General features: G+C 39.7%; 1 protein-coding gene across 4 annotated transcripts in view; it reads left to right on the top strand.

The window, feature by feature from the left end:
- Positions 1-26,658, top strand: part of LOC134498518 (uncharacterized) — a 59,287-nt gene that overhangs the window by 13,925 nt on the left and 18,704 nt on the right. The window contains exons 2-4 of one of the 4 annotated variants that reach the window (XM_063304665.1): positions 19-97; positions 1,705-2,195; positions 23,204-23,257. In XM_063304665.1, coding sequence (XP_063160735.1) covers positions 19-97; positions 1,705-2,195; positions 23,204-23,257 — 624 coding nt within the window. Of the gene's footprint in view, positions 1-18; positions 98-1,704; positions 2,196-17,235; positions 17,523-23,203; positions 23,258-26,658 lie in introns of those variants that run through there. The other 3 variants (XM_063304683.1, XM_063304687.1, XM_063304673.1) reach the window with 3 other exon arrangements.

The raw sequence follows: 26,658 nt of genomic DNA on the forward strand, positions 1-26,658 counted from the left end.
ATATGTATTTTCTCCTAGATTTCCTACACACCAAGTGATGAGGAAGACAGTGATGATTCTGAGGGAGAGAACCAGGAACTTGCTCAGATTGACAGAGGTAAAGTGTTCCCCAGTATTTAGGAAACCTACTAAGAATGTTGGAGTTAGCCTTTCACTGTTGCTTCCAGGTGTTTGCTTTCTAGTGCATGTTCTGTCAACTTTTATTATCATCATTCATGTGATCCAATCCTGTATGGCTAATTTCATCTTCCCTGAAACTAAAAATTTCCTGTCCAGCAGTCTTCTCAAATTTGATGCCTTCCAGACTTTGTTGAACTATTAACTCTAGCTAGCATGGCCAGTGGTCAAAATTAATGGAATAATTGCAGAGCAGTTGAAGAGCAACTCTATGTGCTGCTACAAAACCTGGAGAAGCACATAGAGCTCAAATTTTCTTAAAAAGTTTATTTGTATCTGTTGTCCATTCTTCCTCCATAGAGTGATGTACATGGGCATGCTGCTTGATTTTGTTCTTGGAACAATGAAGTTAAGTTGGGATAATAGATAATGGAGGGAGCAATAATGTCCAGTAAGCTTTATGGATGGCTGGGGATTCTGCTTTGGATCTTGCCCGAAATCTGGGAAACTACCTGTGGTCCTATGATTTTTGTCTAGGATTTGGCCACTTTTATATACTTTATTTTCAGGTGCTTCTGTCTGGTGAGCTTCTTCACATGAGGATAGTGCTGGTAGCTGTAGGAGAGATTAGCCAAAATTGCTTCTCTTTCATTCTACTAAAAGAAAACTCTGTTAAGTTAGTGTTCCTTCTATTTGTGGTAGAGTAACCTGAGATACAACCACTGGCAGAATTTGCACAACATGCAAGGTCATGGTTTGTGTTGAACATAGTATATTGAATAAATTATAATTGGCTGGGTTCACAGAATACAATAATCCATCAACTATGGGTTACAAGTTATATTCGTTGGTTTCATTAAACCCAGACCAAGCTAATTACATTTTATGTTAGCATTTCATGTTACAAATTAATATGGATTGGAGGTGTTTTGTTTTGTTTTGTAAGATACTAAAGTAGTATAAGGTTTTGTCTGCCATGAATACATAGACTGTTCAGCAAGAACCGGAGTACTGTGTCAATCTGTACATCTGGGTGGAAAAGTGGGACTTGGGTTCTGACTTGTACAGAGCTACTACTTGAGTACTCAAAAGTAGACTCTCTGCTTCAACTCTTACTTCCTTCCAGCATATAGAAGTGTAGCCTTATTTCATAACATTTCATTCATACTGTGAAGGTGGGTTTTTACTCATCCAGCTTTTTTGCATTTATCCTCAGTGTGTACTGTCCCCATCCTCTCCTCACAAACTAATTTTGGTTCCCCCTCTGTGCAAAGTTCTGTTTCCAAGGGTCATCAGATGTTAGTAGCTGACTGGGTGTTGGTGAGTCCTGGGAAATAGAGTGTCCTTCTCTGTGTGAGTGTGCCAGTCCTTGAATATAGAAGCATTCACTTTCTTGATGATTCCAGAAGTGCTCAACATTCCTGCCTGCCTGCCAGTCTTAGGGGAGGATCTAACTCCTTCCAATGTCTGGGATGAAGTACTTATTTGATAGGAGTGGGGAATGGGGCTACTAGTTTCTCATCACTGTGTTAGGCTATGGTAAGATCTTCCCTATCTTCCCTATCACTATTTTACATATTTCCTCAGAGAGAAGACGGAATTGCACCTTGACCCCCCTGGCAACCAATCAGCTGCAAAATCAAGAAAATCAGTGCTGCAAAGTGCGGGCCCATTTTCCTCCTGGGCTGGACCGCCACAGCTCTGAAGAAGAGTTGGAATGTATCACCCGTGAATTTTCTGCTGAGAAACGGAAGTGGTCTCAGGTCAGCAGGCTTGGCTGCTGTAGTGACAGCTGTAATACCCCCTCCAGTGATGAGGAAGTGAAGACCTTGTGCGGCAAGTCCTTCCGACCAGTGGTCGAAGCGGTGGAGGGTTTGCGTGCCAGTCCCAGCCCAGTGCTTTTCAGTGCCTCACCTCCCAAGAGACTGCAGTCCTTGGTACGGACCACGACATCCCGGCCTATAATTTTTACGAGCGTCGGAGGCAGCTTTGAGCAAGGCATGCCGTGCAAACGACACCGACAGGGCTATGGTGACAAAGTTGGGAGGCCCAGTCTCGATCTGGAAAAAATGCAGCAAGTAAGGCTGTGTTGCATCACATGATACTTATGTTTAGTCAGATACACGGCAGATCTTGGAAAGATGTGGTGGAGAATTATTATCAAACTCGTTCAGACTTTTTTGAGTCTTTTATCTGCTGGGTAGGCTAATAGTATTTGGCTTTTTGTACTGCTGGGTTTTGAGTATTTCTATTCAGCTTGATCTCTGCACCTCTTGTACCTGCTTTCTGTTCCCAGAATTCTCTGTTGGTCTACCCTGGAGCTGATTACATGCTGCCTCTATTTTCATTCCAAACTTAGGCAAAACTTTCCTGCTCTTGACTGCATCTCATAATGATTCAAGAGCAATGATTTCCTCTTCAAAGATGAGAACATAACAGTGGAGCAAAGGCTTTATTTTCTAGACAGTTCCTATATTTCTAGAAAGTCTGACATTGTGAGTTAAATGGATAGTATATCAAATGATATGGATGACCTCTCTGTATCCTGGAGTCAGTGGCTGGATTTCACTTTTGGTTTTGGCTTAGAATGATAATGTGAATCCAGCTACTGTAGGCTGTTCAGCAAACTATGGTTTAAACAAATAGAGCTTCACCATGATTTATTTGGGATAAGGCAGATTCCTGTACTCCCCTGCCACTGATTCTATTTTTTATTTTAGTCCTTTCTTTATAGAACACTTCATATTCCATACCCCTTAAGTGTCATCAACTGAGGCCATTGGTGGTCCATTGTCCTGCTGTAATGAGTTGGAAGAAGCAGCTGCCCCTTCTGCTTGTCATGCTAGGCTGCTTGTACTTTTGCAGAGGGGTATTTACTTCAATATGTGCATTTCTTTGCATTTGGCTGCCTTCCCATCTTCTTTTCATTTCTTTTCTTTTTTTAATAATTGGGCTAAAATGGCTTGGCTTGCGTTTCAAGGCACCAGTACATCTACAGTGTATTGTATAGTCTCTCTTGCACCCCTTCCATAGTCCTTGGACAATGTCCTAATTACACCCTGGACCTGCTGCCAGCCATATGCATTTTAACGAGGGCTTTGTGATTGTGTCCCAGAAAGAACAGGGTCATGTCTGGCCTTTGGCAAGAGTGCAGCCTCTTCTTTTCATGGTACCCATTCAGAAGTATTGTCAGGCACAAGGCAGATGGGGTGCCTATGTGTGGTGGGCAAAGTGTTTTGGTTGCTCAAGGTGCCAGCAGTCAAAAAGAGAGCAGAGCGAACCTGCTGCACCTCTCACTGGTATGTAGAAGATTGGAGTTGGATACTGCAGCCCATCCCACACAATTTAGAAAAAATTCATCTGTCAAAAATGAAGCTATTAGAATGCTGGATTTTCTTGGTATGATTTCTAGGAAGTAGGGAACAAATTCCAGAAATTCATCAAAGGCTCTACTGAACACTGGAACTGGATCTTAGGAGATTATGGTAGTTGGTGTTGAGCTGTAGAGCAAACAGATCAAGTTTGCTCTACAAACGTCCTGGCCTTTAATGGGTAGCTGCAAAATTGTCCTCCCTGCTCCAAAATATTATAAATAAATAAATACAAAACAAAACAAAACCCAGCTGGGTCTTCTTATAAGCATAGCAGGAGGTTTGCTCTTGAAAAGCTGAACTTTTCACAATAAGCAAAATGGTTGCATCAAGTACCAAAGCAGAAGAATCTGCAGAAATCTCAATACTTTCCTCTTGATGAACAAATCCCTCTAACTGAACTTGGTAGCACATATTGACAGAAGTGGAAATAAAATATGATCCCTAAGAAATAATACAGGAAGGGTCAGCATGGTTTGAGGAGTTTCATGCTTTGCAGAATGTAATAGTAAAAATACCAAAGGAGGCAGTTCCCCCCTTTCCCAAGCTTTTTTGTAGCTATGAATGCTTGGTGTTAGTTTGGAAAATAAGGAGAAATTTGGGTGATGGCAGGTGAAACAGCATTATTGTGGGGAAAAGCAGAGACAGGAGTATTTCTGGCTATGAGCTTGACCTATCCACATGCCTTTGCTGGGAGGGAATTATATATTCTGTTTTCCTGAGTATCTGGCTTTGCAGCATCTGCCCTTTTTGTTCTTAGATGTTTGCTCAACGAAGGAAAGAGCATCATGACTCAGTTGCACTTCTCAGCTCCCCTTATTCCAAATTTTCAATGAGAAATAAATATAAAATCATAAACCCTTGAGAAGACTCCATTGGACATTAGATAGATAGATAGATGGATGGATGGATGGATGGATGGATGGATGGATGGCTAGGTCGTTCTAGATTTTGAGGGGAGTTTACAGAAGTTGCTTCTGAGACAATATTGGTTGCCTAGTTGAGCTTCAGTTTGTTAAAAGATCAAGGGTTGTCAGTCTCTTTAGATGCTGGATACCAAAGCCAACATCTCACTTAATCCGAACATAAAAATCTTGTGAGATCTGATCATTTTGTAAGATTTCAGCCAATTGTTTTTAAATTTTGGGATTCTTTGGATGCCATTTAAAGATGTGGTGGGCACTGCGTTGCTGAATCCTGTTCTACATTTTAGATAGCTCTGCCTGAAGCCCTTACGATTAGGCATCACTATCTCTCTGGATATCTTGTTGTGATGTATTTCGTTTTTTTATTATTAAATTTGTTGTCCCCTGTTCTAACTATATTAAAACTTGAAGTGGCTTATATAATACAGGGCCCTTAAATTGTTGAGCTTTTGAAATAGAGAAATGAAGCACTGCTGTTGCCTTGGAATGGTGTTTCTCAACCTTGGCTGAGAAACCAGCATGGGGAATTCTGGGAATTGAAGTCCAGACATCTTAAAGTTGCTGAGGTTGAGAAACACAGCTTTAGAAGCTATCTTACCTCAGTTTATTTATTATTTATTTAACTCAGTAAGGAAAAGGTCTTGCTCACTGCCTATAGGCTTATACTAAGTGGGAATTCCCAGGATTGATCCTAGCTGCTTTTGTTTCAAGTGCACATCTTCTGTGCCTTGCTGTATAGAGCCTTTCCCATTGCAACTTTTATACCATTGTACAGACAAATCTGAATCTATTCTATACCCTCTCTTCTTTACTCACCTCCATTTCATTTGTGGCTCTGTCCCATGAAGTACAATGAAATCATTCAGTGGTCTGTCCCTTTTGCGGACTGCAGATCTTGGCTCCCATGGCTTGTTTCTTAATGCTGCCCTGTTGGATTCTGCCTCCTAAGATGCAAGGCCAGGAGGTTTGAACAGGGGATGGTGTTGTGAAGAAACTGTTTCATTCAGGAGCTTGTGTGAGGGGTTGGATCTGCATCATTTTCAAAGGGGGCTGAAGAATCTTGGGTCTATCTGGATGGATAATTTCAGACAAGTTAAGGTTCACTTGTTCCTTTTCTTGAAGTTGAAGTCTTTTTCCCTCATTAGTTGTTGTATATGTAAACAGCATTTTAATGGACCATGGGGGGAAAGGGGTGTCTGTTAAATCCAAATGTTCATTAAGTCCAAATTTATGTAACTGTGGTAAAATGTAAAATTATGCATTGCTTCAGCACCCGTGTGGTGCCAAGGTGGTATCCTAAGTGCTTCTGGGGTGTGAACAGTCTCATGCTTGCTCTGTAATTCAGTCAGGCTGCTGCACACTGTGTTTCTTGTTAAGTCATGTAAACAATACAGCCATTCTTCTGGCTGCTTGTATGTCAGTATCTGCAGAAGCTTGGGATAGATGCGAAATGCTGAAGGGCCTGGCAGAACGTTCTTTGCTTCTTAAAGCTACAAGGAATACAACTAGACAGTAGGGTATCTTGATGGCTTCAGAAATGACCCTAGGTTGCTTCATCATGTAAATGAATTAATGCTTGAGAAGAGGTCTTGTTTTGTCTCCTAATTTTCACAACCATCTAGGCCAGCAGTGCTGGTGAATATGCTTCCTCCATACTGTACAAGCTATTATTTCCTTTTAAGCAAGCATCCACATCTCTGGAGGCAACACCATCTAATCCATCCCATCCCAGATGGCAATACCATCTCAGATGGCAACACCATCTGGGAAATTTCTGGGATTAAGACTTTTATAATAAATGCATACTACACAGTGCATAGGATTTGTCTTGAATGTATGTTCATCTTCCATTGATGGTCTCTGTGGTAGCAATGGCCATGGTGACTAGGAATTTGGGGAGTTGTACTCTCAATGCACCTAGGAGACACCAGGATGGGAAGGAGGTTGGCTCTTTGCTTCTGAAAGTAAAATATAGCTGACAAAGATATATCCAAACCAACCATTTTCTAAACCAGCCTTCCCCAAGCTGGCGTCTTTTAGTTACATTAGAACTACAACTACTAAGATTCCAAGCTGGCGCAGCCAGTAATTGCTGTATCCCAATACATCTCTATGATACCATACAGATCTGTATTGGGGAAGACTGTCATAAGGTTTATATTTTACTTGGTCTCTAATACAGCATAAGGTGTAAAAACATGTGTGGCATCATAGTGTGCTGCACTGACCTCTAAAGCTGCTCTAAAGAAGACAACATTTCTTTAATTTAGAGAGGTTTCTAAATGTTCATATTTTAATACTGGCCCACGTTTGATATAGAACTGTAGCTTGTTGCAAATGCAGACATCATATATAGCAATTCATCTACTATATGTTGGTAGTCATTAAAAATACACTTTGGTGCTGCCAGCTGGCTCTAAGTGCAGTGTTTCTTTTGGCTACTGACTGTCTAGTGACAATGGTCTTATTTCCAAAAGAAGTCTACAAGATCAACTGATCTGATGTTATAAAATACAAAAATATCAGAAAGTTAGCATTGTTTGTAGCATTTGTTTAGCCTATTTTATACTGGAAAACTGATTCTGACTTAATATTTTATAGGATGTATTACTTCTTTAGATGTCCTCAGGTATGGGGGTTGGGGGGGTACAAATTTAATGAATGGACTCATTATCTTTAGAGGTAAAAGTTTTGGCAGGCATTATGTGTAGGATGGGAGGGATTTCCTCAAGCATTTGGCAGCAGCCATACCGTTGAGTGACTGACTGGCTTCGGTGAGAGAAGATTGAATTTGATGCCGAAGTCTCTGCAAGAGTCTGATTTACCTTTTGCTAAGTATATAGTCTTTCTTAATATTTTAAGAAACTCTTTGGAAACTGAGCATATTTTATTGAGAAAAATCAATATTATCTAGACATCCAGGGTGTTATCTCCTAGTACAGTCCATGGCAAAACTGCCATTCACTTCAAGGAACTGCAGCTATTTAGAACTCACACTTTTCACTATGTTTTCTTGACTATATATCGCTCTTCCCTTTGTTTCTATGCTCCTTTATAGTTACCTTTCGCAGACTTTATTGGTAATATTGGAAGCAGAGTTTTTAAGTCCAGGCTCAGAATAATTGCTCTGGTAGCACATAATGTTCAGTTTCAATGCTCTATGACCCAGAATTCTTCTGGGAAAGATTATTCCCTTATTCGACACTCTCAATCTCTCTCTCTTTCTGAGATGTGGAGTATTCCCAGGACTTGTTCAGGGAACCCTGGGGAAATTAGTTTTTCTTGGGCTCCTGTGCGTGCTGCCTTGGTGGGGAAATGGATTGAAATTATTCTTCCATGTTGCTCTCCACTTAAAGAAGAGACAGCATATAAACACCCACTCCCACACAGCAATAAGGAAAAAATTCCATCATGGAATTTACTGCAAACGGGGAAGCATGGTCAGTATTTTTGTTTGCAGTTGTTAGGCTCATGCTGACTGAGCCTATACAGCTCTTCTGTCTTTAATTGTGACTAAAATGGTGTTTGGCAATCTAATGTTTTCTAGATTTTTTTTAAAATTGCAACTTCTGTGAATCCCCACCAGTGGCCAGGAATTTCTGAGGATAGTTCAAAAAATTTGGAGGTCTCCAAATTACTTATCCCTAATTTAAAGGATATAATAGGAAGAGCTCTTGCTGTTAATCCCTTTAAGAATAAATGTTATACTAAAATTATTAAAGTTCTTAAATTTTTTAATTAATGTTTTAGATGCTTTCATAATTATTTGCAGCCGTTGTTTCTTTGATATAGTCCTGCTACTGCTTCATACTGTGTATGAATGAGAGCCAGTGTGGTGTAGTGGTTAAGGTGCTGAAGTAGGAGCAAGGAGACCTAGATTCTTGTCCTCCCTTAAGCATGAAAGCCAGCTGTGTGACTTTGGGCTGATCACATTTTCTCAACCCTAGGCTGTGAAGTCAAAAAACCTCTATCTACTAATCTGCACTACCAATGTGTAGTAGATTATGGTCCATAATCTTCAGTGAGGAGGCCTTCATCCTGCAATAAATTGATTTGGGCTGATACAGTATAATAATAAAGATTTCTACTTTCTCAGAGGATTAGACCTAACTAATTGCCTTGTGAACAGCCTGAGGTGATTCTGTTTTGGTGTCCCTTATGGTGAACGTAAAATATTTTGGATCCCTGCCGAATTCGTCTGCAGCAACTGGGCTCTGGTTGGCCACTTGGAAGTTTGCTCTTCTCCAGTTCTAGTCATGCACAATTAACCAGGGTGTGGTTAACTGCAACAGAGTGGAATGGAGGTGTGGATCTGTATATGGTGGAATGTAGATCTTGAATACAGTGCAGAGGGATGACTTTCCATCCTGTCCCAACTAGTTGACTATTTACGATTGGATTGGGGCAAGAGTACAGTATCCCCATTGTTAGGATAACAGATATTATCCAGTTCTCTCTTTTAAACTGTTGCTTCATAAAGGGAGGAATTGTTGAAGAATTTCTAAAAATCTCTCCCTAATCTCTATGTTCGTGCAATTAATCAGAGCTCAAAAAAAGGTAAATAATGATCTCCTAGCAGATCTTTCTGTTTTTTGCAATAGATCAGTCAGTTTAAAATTAATGTCTGATGATTTCTTGAGGGGTGGGTGTTGTGGATCCTAAGTTAGAGTAGATGAGAGAGAGAAAAGCTTGGCTAGGGAAGGCAATGAAACCAAGAGTGATTTTTTCTGTGGAAGAACTGTGACTTCAGTTCTGGTCCTAAAAACTATTTCCTGAGCTAAGGATGTAACTGAAGGCCTCATTTTACTTAATTCTATGTCTGTTCCTTGCTTTCGCCTAATGCCATAATTTTATTCCTGGCTTTGGTTGGGTGTTGAGATTCTCATAAAACTAAAACTGCCTACTCTTGCAATCCTGGCAGGAAATTATGAAAGGTGCTATGATAGATCTGATATCTAATCTTGGCTGACCTATGGAATGAAACGGTTTAGGGCAATAGATCAGGGCTGACTAATCTCTTAGGGCAGGGGCATCTTTTTTGAAACTTTATTTATCTTCCAAAAGTTGCAAAATGCATAGTGAGGATGTCACTGGCAGGAGAAGTGGAATTTTCAGACTTATTTCTCCTTTTCTGGGAGGGGTTGCTTTTCGGCATTGTTATGACTAAAATAGTGTATGTAAATATATTCTGCCTTTTTCATTTTGCAAACAAAAGAACAAAAAATTGCTTTACCATGATTTGGCTGTTCATCACTTAATTTCAGTGATGCAATCTTCCAGTGCTTATGGGGGTGCACATAAGGGATAGAGAGCCCAGATTGTTCAACCCTGGCATAAATAGTCTTGGTTGGGCTTTTTGAATTAAAGCCTTAAAATCAAGAATCAAAACAGTGTGTTTTGCCAAGCCTATGAAGGACTATTTTCCAGCTCTTTTTCCAAAGAGATCCTGTTTGAGGACCAAGCCTAGAGGCAGCCTCCTTGCTAATCCAGAGCTGTCTGAAAAAAAGCACTTTCTGGTTGCCTCTTACTGAAAGAATTATCTGATTAATCTAATATGATCATAATTTCTTCCCCGCATAAACTTAGGGAAATACCAGCAAATTTTATAGCAGAACCAAGATTGGCTCCTGCTTTCTGCTTCTGTTTTCTGATCCATAGAACCTGTTCCCACTCCATTCTAGGCCTGACAAATTATACTATGAATATCGGGTTGACCTGCTACTAAGCCTGGGGCATAATATAGGCAGGTAAGCTATTAGTGGGAGAACACTGGAAGAAAGCTCTCACTCTGCAGCAATTAATGATATGTTGCAGCAATGGAGTAAATCTCTGGGGAGGGAGATCCTTTTATCCTGTTAGGCCTTCAGTGACTCCAACATGAGCTTATGTCATTTGATATATATGTGATATTCAGTGAATAGAAGATATTCAGATGAACAAAGGTTAATTTATAAACATTTCACATCTCCCCTTAATTAGTATTCTGTTCTTTTCTTTGGGAAGCTTCTGTGATATTAAATAAACACTTCAATCTACAAGCTCGCTTTGTTGAGTGTTGGAAATATGCCTGCGTAATGATGCAAAATCAGGCTTGTTTGCATATACAAATGAGTCTAATCAATCATAATAAGCAGCTAATGTGGATTAGCAACTGTCTAATACATTTATATTGCTGTAGGTTAAAGTATATATAAAGATGTTCAAGTACTCCAATCATTTTGGTTGCATTTCTTCTGCAACTTTTCCAGCTCTGTTGCATCTTTTTTCAAATGCAATATACAGAACTCCAGATAAGGATGTACCTTATATTTTATAAGGTCTTTATAACATGGTCATTTTTATTTTTAGTCTCTTTCCCAATGATCCCTATCAGCTCCCCTTTTCATAGCTGCCTCACACTGAGTGGGCACTTTCACTGAGCTATGCACTATGACTTCAGGATCTTATTCCTAGTTAGTTACAGACAGTTCAGACCCCATTCATGTATATATGCAGTTGTGGGGGAGAGGGTTGCCCCTATGTGCATAATTTTACACTTGAATTGAATTACATTTGCAGTTGATTGGCCATTCACCCAGTTTCAAAAGTTCTTTCTGAAGCTTTTCAGAATCACTTCTGGTTTTTACTATTTATTTAATTTATTTTATTTTTTTATCCCGCCTTTATTATTTTTACGAATAACTCAAGGCAGCTAACATAACTAATACTCCTTCCTCCTCCTATTTTCCCCTCAACAACAACCCTATGAGGTGAGTTGGGCTGAGAGAGAGTGACCGACCCAAAGTCACCCAGCTGGCTTTCATGCCTAAGGTGGGACTAGAACTCATGGTCTCCTGGTTTCTAGCCCATTGCCTTAACCACTAGACCAAATCCTGAATAGCTTAGTTTTATCTGTAAACTTGTCCAGGTCGCTGCTTGTGCTAATTTTTGATTGCCGATTATTGATGGCTCAGTAAGTATGGAGATAGTATTGCATTGCTGCATCCAAATGTTTAAACCTAAAGTGGCGCTCCAGCTTTCCTGCCCATGTGCTGCTTTCATACCTGCCTGTGTTTTATATTTTAATTCCCACCATTCCTCCAAGGAATTCAAGGCAGCATACATAGTTTTCTCCTATTTTATCCTTACAGCAACCTTGTAAGGAGGTGCAAAAGATAATGCCAAGATCCCGCTGTTCCTTGGGCAGAGATGTCAGTTATGTCAACAGGATCTTGGGCAAACTGAAAAGTGAGAAAAGCAGGAAGGAGTAATAAGTTTAAATGATTGTGTATATAAGAGGAGACTGCATTCTCGTGCTGACAAAAGGCAATCAACTGTTCAATGTGGCTTCAGTTCTTGTTTGCAATAGAGATTCTTATCTAGCTGTGCCATGTTCTGTGGGCATCTTCAGCCAAGTCTTAAGCCTAGCAAACATCATATGACTAGGCACAGCTCCCATTAAACCACTTCAACTTGTTTTCAGTCATTACCATGATAGCAAAATTCTTTCTTTTTTCTTTCCCACACTAAATTATTTTTCCAAGTTTGCTAGAGTTGTGCTTTGGAACATAGTATTCTCTCTTTGGAGGTATCTGGCCTTTGGCCTTGTGACCCTGAGGATCCTATTTCAGAAGGGTCAGTGTTGCAAGACAAACTTTTTCCCTAGAAAGGCATGACATGCATCATTTTTGTTTTGGTGTAGGCCATAGAGTAAACAGGATTTACTACTAGTATTTGCTAAGAAGGTTCAATGCCAATTGTTCTTACTTAAGGGACACTCTCTGAGAACGAGTTTTAAGGGCAACAGACTCCAAAGCTTTTGCAGCTTCTTTGTCTTTTTTCAAGTTTCCTGCCATCTCCCCAAAATTGTGCAGCAGCAGGGAGAGGTAAATATTATGGGGGGGGGGGGGAGGCAGTCCCTCAAATAACTCAGCCACATACCATGAAGGGTTTTTTTAGGTCAATATCAGCACCTTGCACTGAAACCAGAAGCATACTAACAACCAGCGCAGCTCACTGAGTGGAGGTATAATGTGTACTGATTGCGAAGCACACATAAATAGCCCATGCTGCTGCATTCTGTACTAGCTGCAGCTTCCAGATGTTCTTCAAGGGCAGCCCTGTGTAAAGCACATTGCAGTAGTCCATTTGGGAGGTGACCAAGGCATGAATGACAGTGATCAGAACCTCCTAGTCCAGGAACAGGGGCAAATGGCACGCAACATGAGGTTGTGCAAATGCCCTCCTGGCCGTGGCTGCCACTAGTTCCTCAAACAGGAGCTGAAAGTCAGTCTTGACCTTCTCAAGACATTATATTGTCAGCCCTTTTCCCATCCCCTCAGCAACAGTGGCTACATTGCTCTCTTGATTTTTACTTGGACTCTCCGGGATTGTTTTGCTCGGTGCAGTATTTATTCCTGGCCTTCCAAGGTATGTCTAAAGTCTTTCCCAACAGCATTTCTTCAAATAGATGGGGGCATCAGTTGAGCTCAGCTAAGAGCTGCTCAAGCAGCTGTGCCCTTTCTGATCCAACTCACATTACAGGAGTGATAGCAGCATCTATGGTACTCTTCTACCAGAGTTATGCTGGGTGGCCACATGGAGTTGTGCGGTACGTATGGAAGGCAGGGCTCCCACCAAACAATTCTGTAAGCTTTAGAAGGTCCCAAATGCAGAGGCCATGTGATTTCACTTCATAATTGAAGTTTTATATTGCTTGAGTTTTATGTAAATACCTTGTTATGGTGGTAACTAGGCTAAGTAAGAGTTGTTGTTCAGAATGACAGAGATTCAAGTGACTTATGTAAATAGCCAACTGCAGATGTCCCCATCATCTGTGAAGAGAGCTGCCTCCCCTCTGTTCCACTTAAAAGACTATGAGAAAAAGACTCAGAAAGTCCCCACCCTAACGTACACTGAGATACATGGGCTCTAAATAGAAAAATTGTTCACTTGTGGAATTCTTGTACTGCTACTCTTTTATCTTAATAAACCTTGCTAAAGACAACTCTGTGATTCTGTGTTTGGGGAAAAATACTTTAAGTTCAGGCAACTGCCAAAGGCCTGACAGGCACCAAGGGACCAAAACAAAGGGAAATTTGTGGCAAAGGAAGATAACATGAAGTTTTGATGAACAGCCAACATATTTCAAGCAGACTTTTAGAGATTCCAAGCACAGTGGGCTTCATTATCAACCTTAGTGTAATCAATAAAAGATTTGGCATGTTGGCAATCAATTTATTGTTAATTATTATAATAGTTATTCTTCTTTACCCTTCCGAAATAGAAAAGAAAGATAAAATCAGGAGGAGGAGGAGGAGCAGGAGGAGGAGGAATAATTAGGTTTGGATTAGGCTATCTTAAAATAGCTTTCCAGACCTTTCAGATGTTCTTGGCTTCAGAAATCAGCTTGCCATTGACCAAAGAGGACTCGCCTTGGTGCCTCCCAATTTATGAAATACATTCCCCTGACACATTGGTTTAGGGTTTGCTCCTTTTGTTGCCATTCTTTTTTAGCATGTGTTTGTGTGTTTTGGAAATTCGCATGTTATTGAAACCTTTTGATGTGTTCTTGAAGAATGTAATGTTGAAAAGAAGTATAGAATAATCTCTGTATTTCAAACAGTCACAGTGTTTCTTGACTCAAAAGAACTGGGGTGCATAAGTTTGATAAATAAATGTTAGTCTTTCTATAATACAGAGTTTGAAATAGTATTTCCAGCTGTATGATATCAAATGGCAGGCAGGCTATGCTTGAGAAGTATGTAACAAATATGAATGCAGATATATTTTACATGCATATATACATGGACAAAATAGGTTCTTTGTTCCTCTTGGCGCTCTGAATCTTGAGAGCATGCATAGAAAATTAAAACTTTAGTTAAACATGGTGAAAAATCCATGGTCCTTCAGATTTGGCTGAAATCTATATCTGATTTTTGGGTCATGTTAGTGTTGAATACTGAAAGATGATGGGAATTGCAGGTGATCAAGGACGATAACTTTTTGTGGCTGAGGCTGCGCTTCACATTTTTGGGGAAGAGGAGGGCTGCAATAGAAGAAGCTATTTCTGGTACATGCATCTTTTAGCATGTTAGAGGAAGAAAGATGGCAATAAAGGCAACCATTAAAAAAAATAACTCTCCAGTACTGGCTTTAGGACTTAGTCAAACTGTGCATAGCAAATATATTGGCCATGAAGAAAAGTATATTTGTTTAAGAGGTAAAGTGAGGCTAAAGAACATTCTTGTAGAACAAGAAGCTGTGGGGTGTCCAGACACCTGGGCATTTGTTTTTTATTTGTTTTTCATTAGCAAATGAAGCATTCCTCGGTTTGGGATTGTCTATATGTGTTGGACTGCAACTCCCATCAACTCCAGCCAGCATGGCCTGGTAGTGAGGATGGGAGTTGTAGTCCAGCCTGTCTGGAGGACACAAAGTCAGGAAGGGCTGATGAAATGTACTCATGGGGAGAACCGGTATGTGCTTGCACGAATTACATCACTTCCACACAAAAGAAGGCCTCAGTATCTGGAAGCAAAGGCTGTTGAGTATGTGGGCAGCTGTGGTATGTATTACAGTTTGGCCTTGGAAAATCTCACAGCAGATGATTTCCTTCTTTGAGCCAACAGTTCAAGAATGAGTAAAAAGGCTTTTGCTTCTTGAGAAATCATTGGGTGTGTTAGTTCCTCAAGCATGTATCCACATGCCTTCCCTGTCCTACTCTAGTTTGCCACATGGTCAGATGTAGGTGGAAGCCCATCCAGCAGAAGCTGTAGCCACATCACAATAGCCACTGTGTCTTTGGCCTGACCTCATTCAGGCTGCAGCTGTTCCCCTTCCCTACCCAGGCTGGCTTTAACCCTTAGCACACTTGGGGCCTGACCCAACAATGAAGAGTGAGCCAGTGAAGCAATAAAGATTCTGTTTTTTTTCTTGCTGATGCTGTTTGTAGGGGGTGCTTTGGTTGGATTTGTGTTCTGTGCTAATGACTAGCATTTGCAGAACTGAGTGTGGGGGATATTACTCAGGATTTTACACTCCCTCTCCCCCCACACACATACAAATGCAGAGACGCTTATTGTTTCAGTATGAAAAAATGATCTCCCTCTCAGATTTGTCATTCCTTCCTGCTGCCATGCTTGTGCTTGTGAGAGAATTACCTCAGTGCTGATGAGAAGAAGATGTGATGGAGGGTTCTTAGCATAACAGATGGCTGACCATGTGGCAAACTAGAGTAGGACAGGAAAGGCATGTTGATGTATTTTTCTTAATGTTTTTAATGTGTTAGCCACTCAGTGTTGCTTGGCAAGTGGGTGATCATATAAATCAAATCAAATACATTTACATAAATTCATCAAAGAGTGGAACCTTCCAAATAAACATCCATGGATTTAAGCTTTATCCCCTCGTTATTGTGCTCCCTACTTCTCATCTGACGAAAAAAGTAAAGAAGTCATCAGTACAAGTCCAGAAAAGTAAAAATCCATCAATACTTCCATTTAGTGCAGATATTCCTACATGCTGTTTAGAAACAGGCATAGTATTAAGCTTTATTTGGCCCACTTTTAAGACTGTGTCTATAGCCTCTGTAAATCTTGACCTAGCCCTTAAATTCCCAGTTAAGAATCTTCCAAGACCATATGAGCAACGCTGGCTATGTTGGAAGTAACTGAGATCTTTCAACTTCTGAGAGCTTTGATTTGCCCTATCAACACAGACTTTGTGGGGTTAAATTTGAATTACCCTCCAGAGGGGCAACCTTGCACAAAATATGGGAAGATCAAGCAAACCCTGTTCTTGGAAACCTATTCTAATTATGCACCCACATTGCTTTAGGCTTAGTTTAATATTGGGATTGAAGGTTTTGGGACAAAGCTGATGGTGTGCCCAGGGATGTTCTAGACATGCGGAACTTTGTTCAACTAGACTGATACTATTTTGGCTCACATGGCAACGTTACTCCTGCTTGGTATCTAAGCTCTAAGGTCACATGCAGCTGCTACAGCAGCAGGTGTGGCAACACCAAATACCTTGAAAAATATTCTCTCATGTGGCCACCATAAAAGTCCATGGGAGCATTTGAAATTGCTATCATAAAGTCTTCATTCAGTGGAGAGTATTTTTTAAAAAAGAAACTGAAAAGGATGGTTTTGGGCTGGACATACTGAGTTTACCAGCCAAAATTAGGAGCCCTATAGGGCTTTTAACCATCAGTATTGTATTCTGAAACTAAAGAAGTGTGTGTTTTGCTATCACTGCATCTGGCCACTAGTGAAAGATCTGTTTCCTGAATCCTTGTCTGTGTTAGAGACAGGAAACCTTGATTTTGAAAAGAGTTGGCCTCGGTAGCTGCGCATCTATGAAATATGTGGAATTTAGGTCTAGCTCAGAACTCCTTATTTCACCCACTGGTTTATATGTCATGTTTTCTGTTAGCAGACCATGGAGTTAATATTGCCTCAGCCCTGCTGTTTGTGAGCGTAGGACTGATTCTGTGCCACTTTCCTGAATGAAATGAGGAAAACAGATAGAGCTCTGGGTAGGCAGGAGAAAATTGGCTGCCTCAGAACATCTCCTCAGCATATGCTATGCAGCTTTATGCTTTTCCTTGCTAATCTGCAAAGACGTGTTTGCCATGTTGCTTAATCTGCTCTGAGGGGAAGGGATGCAAGTTCATATGAAGAATAATTGAATTTAGTTCATTAATTTCCATCCTAATGTATCTGGGCTGGGGTTCCTGGGAAGCAGGGAGGCAGGCTGTGGCAGTAGAACTGGGCATTTTGCTAGTAAAAAGCTACATCTGTTGGTTTCTGTTCTTTTTCTTCCCTCCTGTTCCCCAGAATATGCTGCAGTCTGATTTCTTGGATCCTCCTAGTTGAATGGATTGCCTCAGGACCAGCTGCTTTTGGTTATCTCCAGTCTGAGCAGAGACAGGAAATTAATGCAATTTCAGAAGGAAAGCTTGCTCTGCTTAACCCTAACAGAGATTTATGATTCAGCCTATCAGGCCTCAGAAAAGCCACTACCTCATCCTTCTCCAATTTGGTGCCCTCCGGGTGGGTCAGACTACAACTCACATCATTCTGTTCCGTCACACTTAACTTGGTAGTAGAGCACGAAAGGCTGTTTTGTTCGATGACACTTACCCATTTTTACCTGAAAGGATTACTAGTTGTTTACCTTTAAAATGGGAGATACATTTTAGATTTGTGGAAAATATGGTAAGGGAAACACATGATTTTTTTCTTCTAATCTTTCAGGGAGGTTGGTTGGTTTGTATCTGGCTTTTTGTAACTGAGGCTTGAGAAAGTGCGGACTTTCTCCCACCTGGAAATTTGCATATGTCCCCATCTCCAGGTGAAGGAAACACAGTAGAAATTGTTATTCATGACCAAATGATGCAAATGTTAGACTTGTGTGTCTGTTTCACTTTTTACTCTGATGCCCGTGTGGCAAGAGCAGGGATGAATTGTCAAAAGCTTAGCTTTTTAACCTGTAGCTTGCTGGATAGTTGTGTACAGGGTTTGGCTGGAGAAAATTAGAGTGGCAAAATAATTGCTAATCGGCTTAAGTCTTAGATATAAAACTTGACCTGCTTTTTGCACAAATGTTTCTCCTGAAGCAGTTTTGCACAGTAAAACCTGAGAGAGAATCCTTGCCCACAGGCTTATCAACTAAAAAGGCAAGACCCTGAGAAGAAAGGGGCTTTTCCCCTTTTTTGATTGTCTTTGGAGATGGGAAGATAAAAGGGTTTGGCCATTTATAGTTCTTCCCCAATCTGTGCCTTCCAGATGTGTTAGACTATGGCTCTCATCACTTTTCCACTGGAAGTTTGTTATCAGCAGACTAGAGCACTGAAGCACAAGGGATTTTCTCTGAATATCTAGGAACAAGATGACTGTGAAATTCCAAGTTATTATATATGGAATTAGTACGGTGGTGGTGAATGATAATGTATTTTACACAGTGCTATTAATTTGATTATTATTAATTACAGAGCAATGTGCAAGGGAATTTCTTCAGCTGTGTGGCAATTGGACACAGAGATATTCTGAAATGATGCCCACAATTTTCCAATATTTTCACTCGACCTACTCTGTATAATTTTGTTGAAGGCACTAACTTGTCCTGCTCTGGAATATTGTGAATTACAGTTGCCATTGTGTATAATGTTGCACGGCCTTTTCAATACTATATTTGTCTCTTGTATGTTTTAGAGGCACATTTTGACAGTTAAATTTGTTGACTCAGGAGCTATAACTTATCAGTGCATTTTCTGCATTTTCCATGTCCAAAGATTCAACAAGATCACTCTCTGCCCTCTGAAGCTTTCAAACTATATATGCTATTGGGACAAAGTAGTAGTATATTTGGTATGCAGGAGAAATAAGTAATTGAATAGGTATGGGCAGCTTGTGCATGGGAGAAGAAAGAAGGGGCTGAAGAAACATGGTGATGGAAACTGCTTCTAAGGAGGCGAGAAAGACAAAAATTGGCTACCAAAGGTTGCTGGAAAGGTGTGAACAACTTGGTGAGGAAACAGCAGGTCCATCCCAATAAAACCAATGGACGTCAAAGGCACCAAGGTAAAAAAAGAGAAGATAATAAGGCTGGAAAGAAGTAATTCAATAGTACCCCCTTCTTGGTATGTATTGCTACCTCACAATGAGCCTGAGCAGTATAATAGTTAAGGTGTTGAATTGGGACCAGGGAGATCAAGGTTCAAATTCCCACTTGAAGCCAGCTGGTGATTTTGAACCATTCAATTTCTCGCAGCTCAGCCTAACCCGCAGGCTTGTACATATATAAAATGAGGGGAGATTTTATTTATTTATATTTCAAATTTAGTCACTGGGCAAAGGAAAGACAGGATATATAAATGCAATAATTAGGCTCAGGCACAGGCTTAGAGGAGCAAAGAGATGGTCAGCCCAAAAGGCAGCCTGGTCTATTTTTGTGGCCTTTGCAACAACTTTCAGAAGCTGTTGCATGGCTCTGCTGCATGACAGTAGAAATTAGTGTGTGCTGTTATGCATGTCAGGGAGCTGTTTAGAGACACGAGATGGGATGCAGAAAGTGGCTAGATGGCTGCTTTAGTGAGCGTAAGATAGTGGTAAAGTAGAGAAGGTGTTGAACTGCACTGGGGTTCAACACAGGTTCAAATCTACTCTAAGCCATCACTGATCATTGAGTGCTGTATATTCTGCCTCAAGCTTCTGAATGAAAGACAGGATATAAATCTAATAAATATGCATATTTCTGTAAATCTGGTCTGTGTTATTATTGTACATTTTCATTGTATTGATCTTTCTTCAGTTAAAAATCAGCTACAGACCTCACATGTGTTTGTCATTCCCAAATTTCCCTAATGGAGCTTTCAACATGCTAATTTTTCTAATATATATAAATTATTCTAATACCAATTTTCCTGATGCATGCTCCTTTCCTGCAAGTAAACATCTTTTTTTTGTTTGCAGATTTTTGATGAAAATGAAAACATTATCAGACTTTTTTTTTACTGTTCATGCAAATGTGCAGTCCATTATAAGACCAATTCCATTACAAATCTATGACAGATTTCTTTCATGTTGCTAAATAAGGAAGAGCAGATGCAGAAAGTTGCATCTGCTGTCAGAGCAGATGCAGAAAGTTTCAAGCAGAAATAGTTGGCTTCCCCAGCTATTACTAATAGTTTAAATTTAAACAAACTCTTAATGAAATGGGAAGATACTTTTATGACATGACATTAGAATTCTAGAATTAGAATTAGTTATTGTAGGATCTTGCTTCCCTGCATTTAATAGGCAGAGATCTAGAAAAATAGCTGGCACTGCTTTATATTTCTGCTTTATATTTCACAGTGAAGATAGTTAAATTGCTTTACTTACTAGAATTTTGCACATTAAATTGCTGCTAAATTAACTTATTTTAAAGGCTTTTTAGATTGCCTTAGCAGGAAAGTGCCTTCTCAATGGAAAGTGCTAGCATTCAGTAACAGCAAATAGCACTAACTTTTTCATACAATGCTCTATCTAGCCTTGCATAAAAGTGACCAAAGTTCAGCAACCAGCAAAGGGACAGGAGTACAGGCAGTTTTTTAACTGTATTTTCTGTGGTTCTAATTAGATTTTTTCCTCACATAAATTCTCATGTTCCACTGAAAAAATTTAAATGTAATAAGCAAGGACAAATATGCAGGAATTCTTAAGGTAGAAGGTTCCAGCCTTTCTTGAATTTTGACAGGAACTTGTGGGTATTGTTACAAAATGGCTCCCTTGAGGGTATGGCTGTTTACAAAATGGCTATCATGGTGTATGTTGCCAGTCACAAGTTGATTGTATATAGAAAACAAATTGGTAAGGTTGCTGTGCACTGTCCTTGCTAACTTTCTCAGAACCTCACCCCCCTCCATCCACTTCTGTTTTTTGTTTGTCTGAGCAGGTGAACCATGTATTATTTTTATTTTCTAGGAATGGCTGTGTGGGGCTTATGTGAAGCTAGAGGCTAGTACTTTGCTTTGCAAAATGCCAATTGTTTATTTAAGAAAAAAATATATACAGTAAGTTACAAGTCAGATGGGATAAGAAGGAAGATATGCCTGTTATGGAGACTGAGTCCTAACGCATCCTCAGTCAGTAAAACTATCCTGTTTCTGCTTTTTTTGTAAAGAATGTTAAGTGTCTCATATCATTAGCTTCCCTTCAGTGAGGCCTACTCTTGTACAGTATTGCCAATTTTGACTGATGGATTCCAGTGTTGCAGCCAAGTCTTTCCCAGTTGTACCTGCAGATACTGGCAATAGATTGATCCTTTGACCTTCAGCATAGAAAGCATATTCTCTACCACTGAGTTGTAACCCTTCTATAGTCCAGCAGTCTTTGGAAGAGTCCTAGCACCTAGCTAATCTCCTGAAAACTCTCCCTTGGCCCACAATTTACTGGTTGTCCTCTCTGCTTTATATTTCACAGCTGAGAAGATAGTTATAAAAAATTGACACTCCATATTCCAAATACTAATCTGAATTGGTTTTGCAGGGCTATTTTGGATTAATCCTGGGTGATTCTTATTTCCTTTTGTCAAGTTTGTTGTAGCTGGAGCAATCCTACTTGCTCTAATTCATAATTAAATAGGCTTCTGAACAATGAGTTGCTTATAGCTTGAAGAAGTATCTCTTAACAACTTGATTTCTGGCAATGGAGTTTCTCTTTTGAACCTCTGAGTTCATTTTGAACCTAATTAAGATGGAAAAATTAGGGTGTGCCATGTCTGATGGATCTAGTTTGCCTAAATGATAATAACTACAGGCAGTCCTCACTTAACAACCATTCATTTAGTGAGGGTTCAGACTTAAAACGGTGTTGAAAAATGACTTATGACCGGCTCTCACACTTATGACCATCGCAGCATCCCCACATTTACATGATTACAATTTGGGTGCTTGGCAACTAGTTCGTATTTATGACCATTGCAGCGTCCCGTGGTTACATGATCACCATTTTCAACCTTCCTGGCTGGCTTCTGGCAAGCAAAATCAATGGTGAACCGCGTGATTTGCTTAACAATCATATGGTTCACTTAATGCCCACAGTGATTCGCTTAATGACTATTGCAAAAAAGGTTGTAAAATCAGGTTGGATTCGCTTAATGATCGCCTTGCTTAGCAACCAAAATTCTGGTCCCAATTGTGGTCGCTAAGTGAGGACTACCTGTAAACTCTCTTTCATGGTGAAATATTGTGGGATATGCTATTGGAATAATGGTGCCATTTTGATATGGTCTTTCATTAAACTATGTTTTCATTCAGTTCTTTTATGAGAGTTTTATGCTGGTGCAGTCAAGAGTGGCAATTTCTGTGGACAAATAGGATGCAGTTGAAGAAATGTAGGCAAACTTTTATATAGTTAGTTTTCCAGTTATATCACTCTGATTACATGAGAAATATAAGGGTAGTGGTTGTTGTGGGGAAAATAGGAGGAGGAAGGAGTATTAGGTATGTTTGCCGCCTTGAGTTATTTATAAAAATAATAAAGGCGGGATAAAAATAAAATAAAATAAAGGAGAGCCTACATTCAGAGTACAGACACCATATAGTCCAGTCTTTTGCTTTGCAGCAGCATAATTCAGCTATTGTCCTTTTCATTTTTTAAAGTTTCAAAAGTTATGTATAATTTATGTAATTTTTTTAAACTGTTGATTTGTCCTTAAATCAAATTAGATCTGTTCCATGAATTTAAATGGGCTTAATGGTCTTTTTTTCCAGTGAACATTAATTGTTTAGGGAAGAGTAGAAATATTGCTAAACTAATATTCCCACATTTGGGTAGGTAGGGAATCACAATGGCTATCACAATGGTAGGGAATCACAGTATAGAAAAATGCTTATGATTCTTTTAGAATGAATTGCATCTTGATAAGCACATCAGACACACAGCTGTGTGGCAGGCCATTTTAGTTGACCAAGTTTTGTACAGGGTGAAATATAACAGGATAACATTAAAAAAGGCAAGTTATATACTAATGGAGTATATATCCAAACTATTTATGGTAATACTTGCAACCAGGAGAAATTTAGAAGGTTCTATTTTTCTTGTGTCTTGTTCAGAGATGATTCAGTCATTCTGAACTGCTCCCTGGTTCCAACATAGCAACACTCCTTAAGTTCAAAGTGTTGGATGTTTTTTTTAAAATCTTTTAATGTACTCTTCTGGCTCCTTTCTAGAACTCCACTGATGTTCATTATGCAGCGATGTTACGTTCTTCTTTCAAGCTACAGCTGACTTTCACCTTAGGTTTTTGCTTCTCTTTTAGAAGATGCTGTTTAAGAAGAATTGTGGTACAAAGACAAGGATCATCAAAATCCACGTAAGTTGAGCTATAGGTAGCATTTCCCCCCCCTTCCTTCATTTGTGTCAAAATCATCTGTAGAGCAAAAGTCCACAGCTGATGGCCTTCCATTTCCCTTCTAAAGTTCTTGATTTTTAATTAAGGCAGACTGGGAAGTGCAAAGAACTAATTGTAGAGGGAGTGATCATATTAACTGAACTTGATTAATTGAATGAAAATGTAATTAAGTTCATATTTAAATATAATTAAAATGTAAGTTTTGGCTTCCACTTATTTGTCCTTGCCCTGCTCATGTTCTGGAGAGCAACTTTCAGCATGTCATTTCAGTTGCCTTGAAAAATCTGCCCACACACATGCTGTTTTGTCTATCATAGTTTCCTGGATAGCAGAAAGCTTAATCTGTAGGAGTCCTTCAAGGATAGAGTGTTAATTGCTTCAGAAGATATTTTGAGTACCTCCAGATGAGAGGCTTTCAGGCGAAGGGGGTAGCAAATATACCCCAGTACTTCCAAGCTTGAAGAGTAAGGAGCTCTCAACTTTTTATAATCTAAGTAAGGAGATCTCAAAAAATTTGGCTGTAAGATTCAGCTTGGATAGCCAGAGAAAGACATAATGAGTTAGGATGTTGTAGGATAAGTTAATGTTATAGGTTAAGATAGTAGGATAGGTTAATAGGTGGAGGTAATAATCTTATAATAGGGACTATGGTATACTTCCATATACTTCCTTTTTTTCCATCCAGCTCTTGCAAAGTCCATGGTTTTTAGTCCTTTTCTCTCTCCTAAGTCACTTAATTTTGGCCAATGATGGATTGCAATATTGCCCCATTATATCACTAGAGCATTTCAGAAAATTCTTGTATGCAAAGCATTTATTTACTTTATTTTCTTTATGAAAGCTTTTATGCCACTTCAATCACTGTGACAATAAGTGGCTTACAAGCACACAAATAGAATAAAACAGTAAAGATATGCAATAATCATAAAACAAATGCAAATTAACCAATGTAATCATCACAATCAGCATTAATAATACATGTAACTAGTACCATTAAATTGTGCCAGGTACAGCCAATTAACAGCTGCTTTGGTCCCAAAATGCTTTTGGAGTAGGCAAGTTTTTAAATGCTTCCTAAATGTCAGGAGAGCACAGATTTTATTTTGGGTGGAGGCCATTCCGCACAAGGGAACCTTCTGTAGAAAATGCTTACCCCCTACCACACCTTAGGGGAAATGGTTCTCAGCAAGTCCTCTCTGCAGGCCTGCCTGGGCAGGCAGTTTTTGTTTGGAGTAAGTTCTTGAAGATAAAGTAAAGGTAAAGGTTCCCGTTCAGTTGTGTCCGGCACTAGGGGGCGGTGCTCATCTTCGTTTCATGGCTGAAGAGCCAGCACTGTCCAAAGACACTTCCGCAGACATGTGGCCAGCATGACAGTGATGGAATGCTGTTACCTTCCCACCAAAGCAGCACCTATTTATCTACTCGCATTGGCATGCTTTCGAATTGCTATATTGGCAAGAGCTGGGGTGAGTGCGGGAGCTCACTCCGTCACATGGCACTCGGGTCTCGAACCACTGAACTTGCAACCTTCCGGTCGACAAGCCTGGAGTCTTAACTGCTAACCAGGCTCCAAATCTTGTAGGACTTTAAAGGTGATAGCCAGCACCTTGAATTGCATTTCTGAATAATTAAGCCAAATGTCTGTGTGGATATTTTTCTTATAAGGAACATCAGCTAACCAGAAAGCTGAGTGATCAAGAATTATTAAATAATTATTTATTACCAGAGAGTAACCCTGCAGAGAAGAACACATCTGCTATGCCAATAGACCTGCTATAGTTTTCTCTTTAAAGAAGGAGAAACTGTGTTTGTTGTTGTATGGGGGAAACAATAGAAACTTGCAGGTGAGGATACTTGCTTTGCAGTTTATTAGTCAGTAAAGTAATAATTTGAATTCACTAAGTTGTTGAACAGTTCCTCACAGTATCATCATTTTAGCAATCATGTATTAAGCTATTCAATATCCACAAACAGAGGTATAAATTCCGGTTGAAATGCTATTTCTGTAAAACAAGGTACTGTATATCTTTGCTAATGCAGGATAAAGGGGCTCTGTTTTGCCTAAAGCTGGAACCCTGCACTTCTCTCTCTCTCTTTCTTGTTCTAAATGCTCTGAACTAAAATAGGGCAAATAGAAAATCTAGATGAATTGAGCCATCATTTAGAAACAGGGCAGAAGTGTGCAACATGGAAGCACTTCAGGGATTATTTCTGTGCAGCCTGTAATCCCATAATTGAAGTAATTATTTAAGAAACTCCATTTCCATACCTTTCATTCTGTGGTTTCCACTTCTCATGAACATAGGGCAAAAATTTGAGAATAGTAGGTGCAGAGGCCAAGAAAATGCCATTTTGTTTGGGAAAGCCGCAAATTGACAGTTGTCTTAATATGGTAAAAGCCAGGCCATGATGGAAGCAGCATCCTCAGTTACCTGGATTTTTTTTTCCAGCCAGAGCCCTCTTGACATTGCTAGCCTAAATTTCAGCCAATGTTAAGGTTTTCTGCTAGCTTTTTTTAATGGAGGATAACCGGGAAAGTGCTAGTGAATCAGTCATGAATGGCTTGCAGCAGATTGGCTGCTGCCAAAAAAACAGAACTTCTTTCTATTTTTTTGTGCGGTGTGATGCTTTTCCTGCAGTTTTTGAAATTGAACTTGTCTGATTATTCCTGCTCACTATATAGTGGCTATTCCTTCTTCTGGTTTCTTGAATTTAAGTAATGCTCAAGAACAGGCTTGGCCTTCATATTGCCCAGATGGGATGTTCACTTCTGAAAGCTGTTATGCATTCCCTCACCCTGCCTTGATTTTTTTTTGTTTCCTAAAGGACAAGGAGATAAATACAATTAAGTAGATCCTAAATGATGCTACTGTTGGTGTTAATTGTGCTACGTAGACCTTACTTTTCTGAAGTTTAAAGGATTTGGAAGACTTCTTTCCATCCCTGAGACAAAGGAAGAAAAAAGGAAATACACTTCTATGGATTAAGGCCAGATGCAGCCTAGGAAAACGATTTATTCCCAGATTAACATGGATTGCTGTGGCCCACAGTTCTGCATAGCATCCTTAGGTTTAGAGAAAGAGAGATCCATGTCTTTTGTGTGTGTGTCTGTTTGCTCTGTTTTTCAAAGCAGTGAAGGGTTGTTCTTACTCTTTCACCAGTAAATATATTGCAACTGAAAGCTGAAACAGAGGTTTCTTTTCCTAGTCCTTATTATGATTTCTATATCTAGCTTTTCTTCTAAAACCTGCAGAGGCGGTACCCAGCAAATCAAGGCACACAACAAAGCCTTTTTAAAAATGTGGAAGCAAAAATAAATAAAAAATGCCACATGGCCTGTGAGTGCATTGTGCATAAAAATG

The sequence above is a fragment of the Candoia aspera genome, chromosome 1, assembly GCF_035149785.1.
Source record: "Candoia aspera isolate rCanAsp1 chromosome 1, rCanAsp1.hap2, whole genome shotgun sequence".
Classification (NCBI taxonomy): domain Eukaryota; kingdom Metazoa; phylum Chordata; class Lepidosauria; order Squamata; family Boidae; genus Candoia; species Candoia aspera.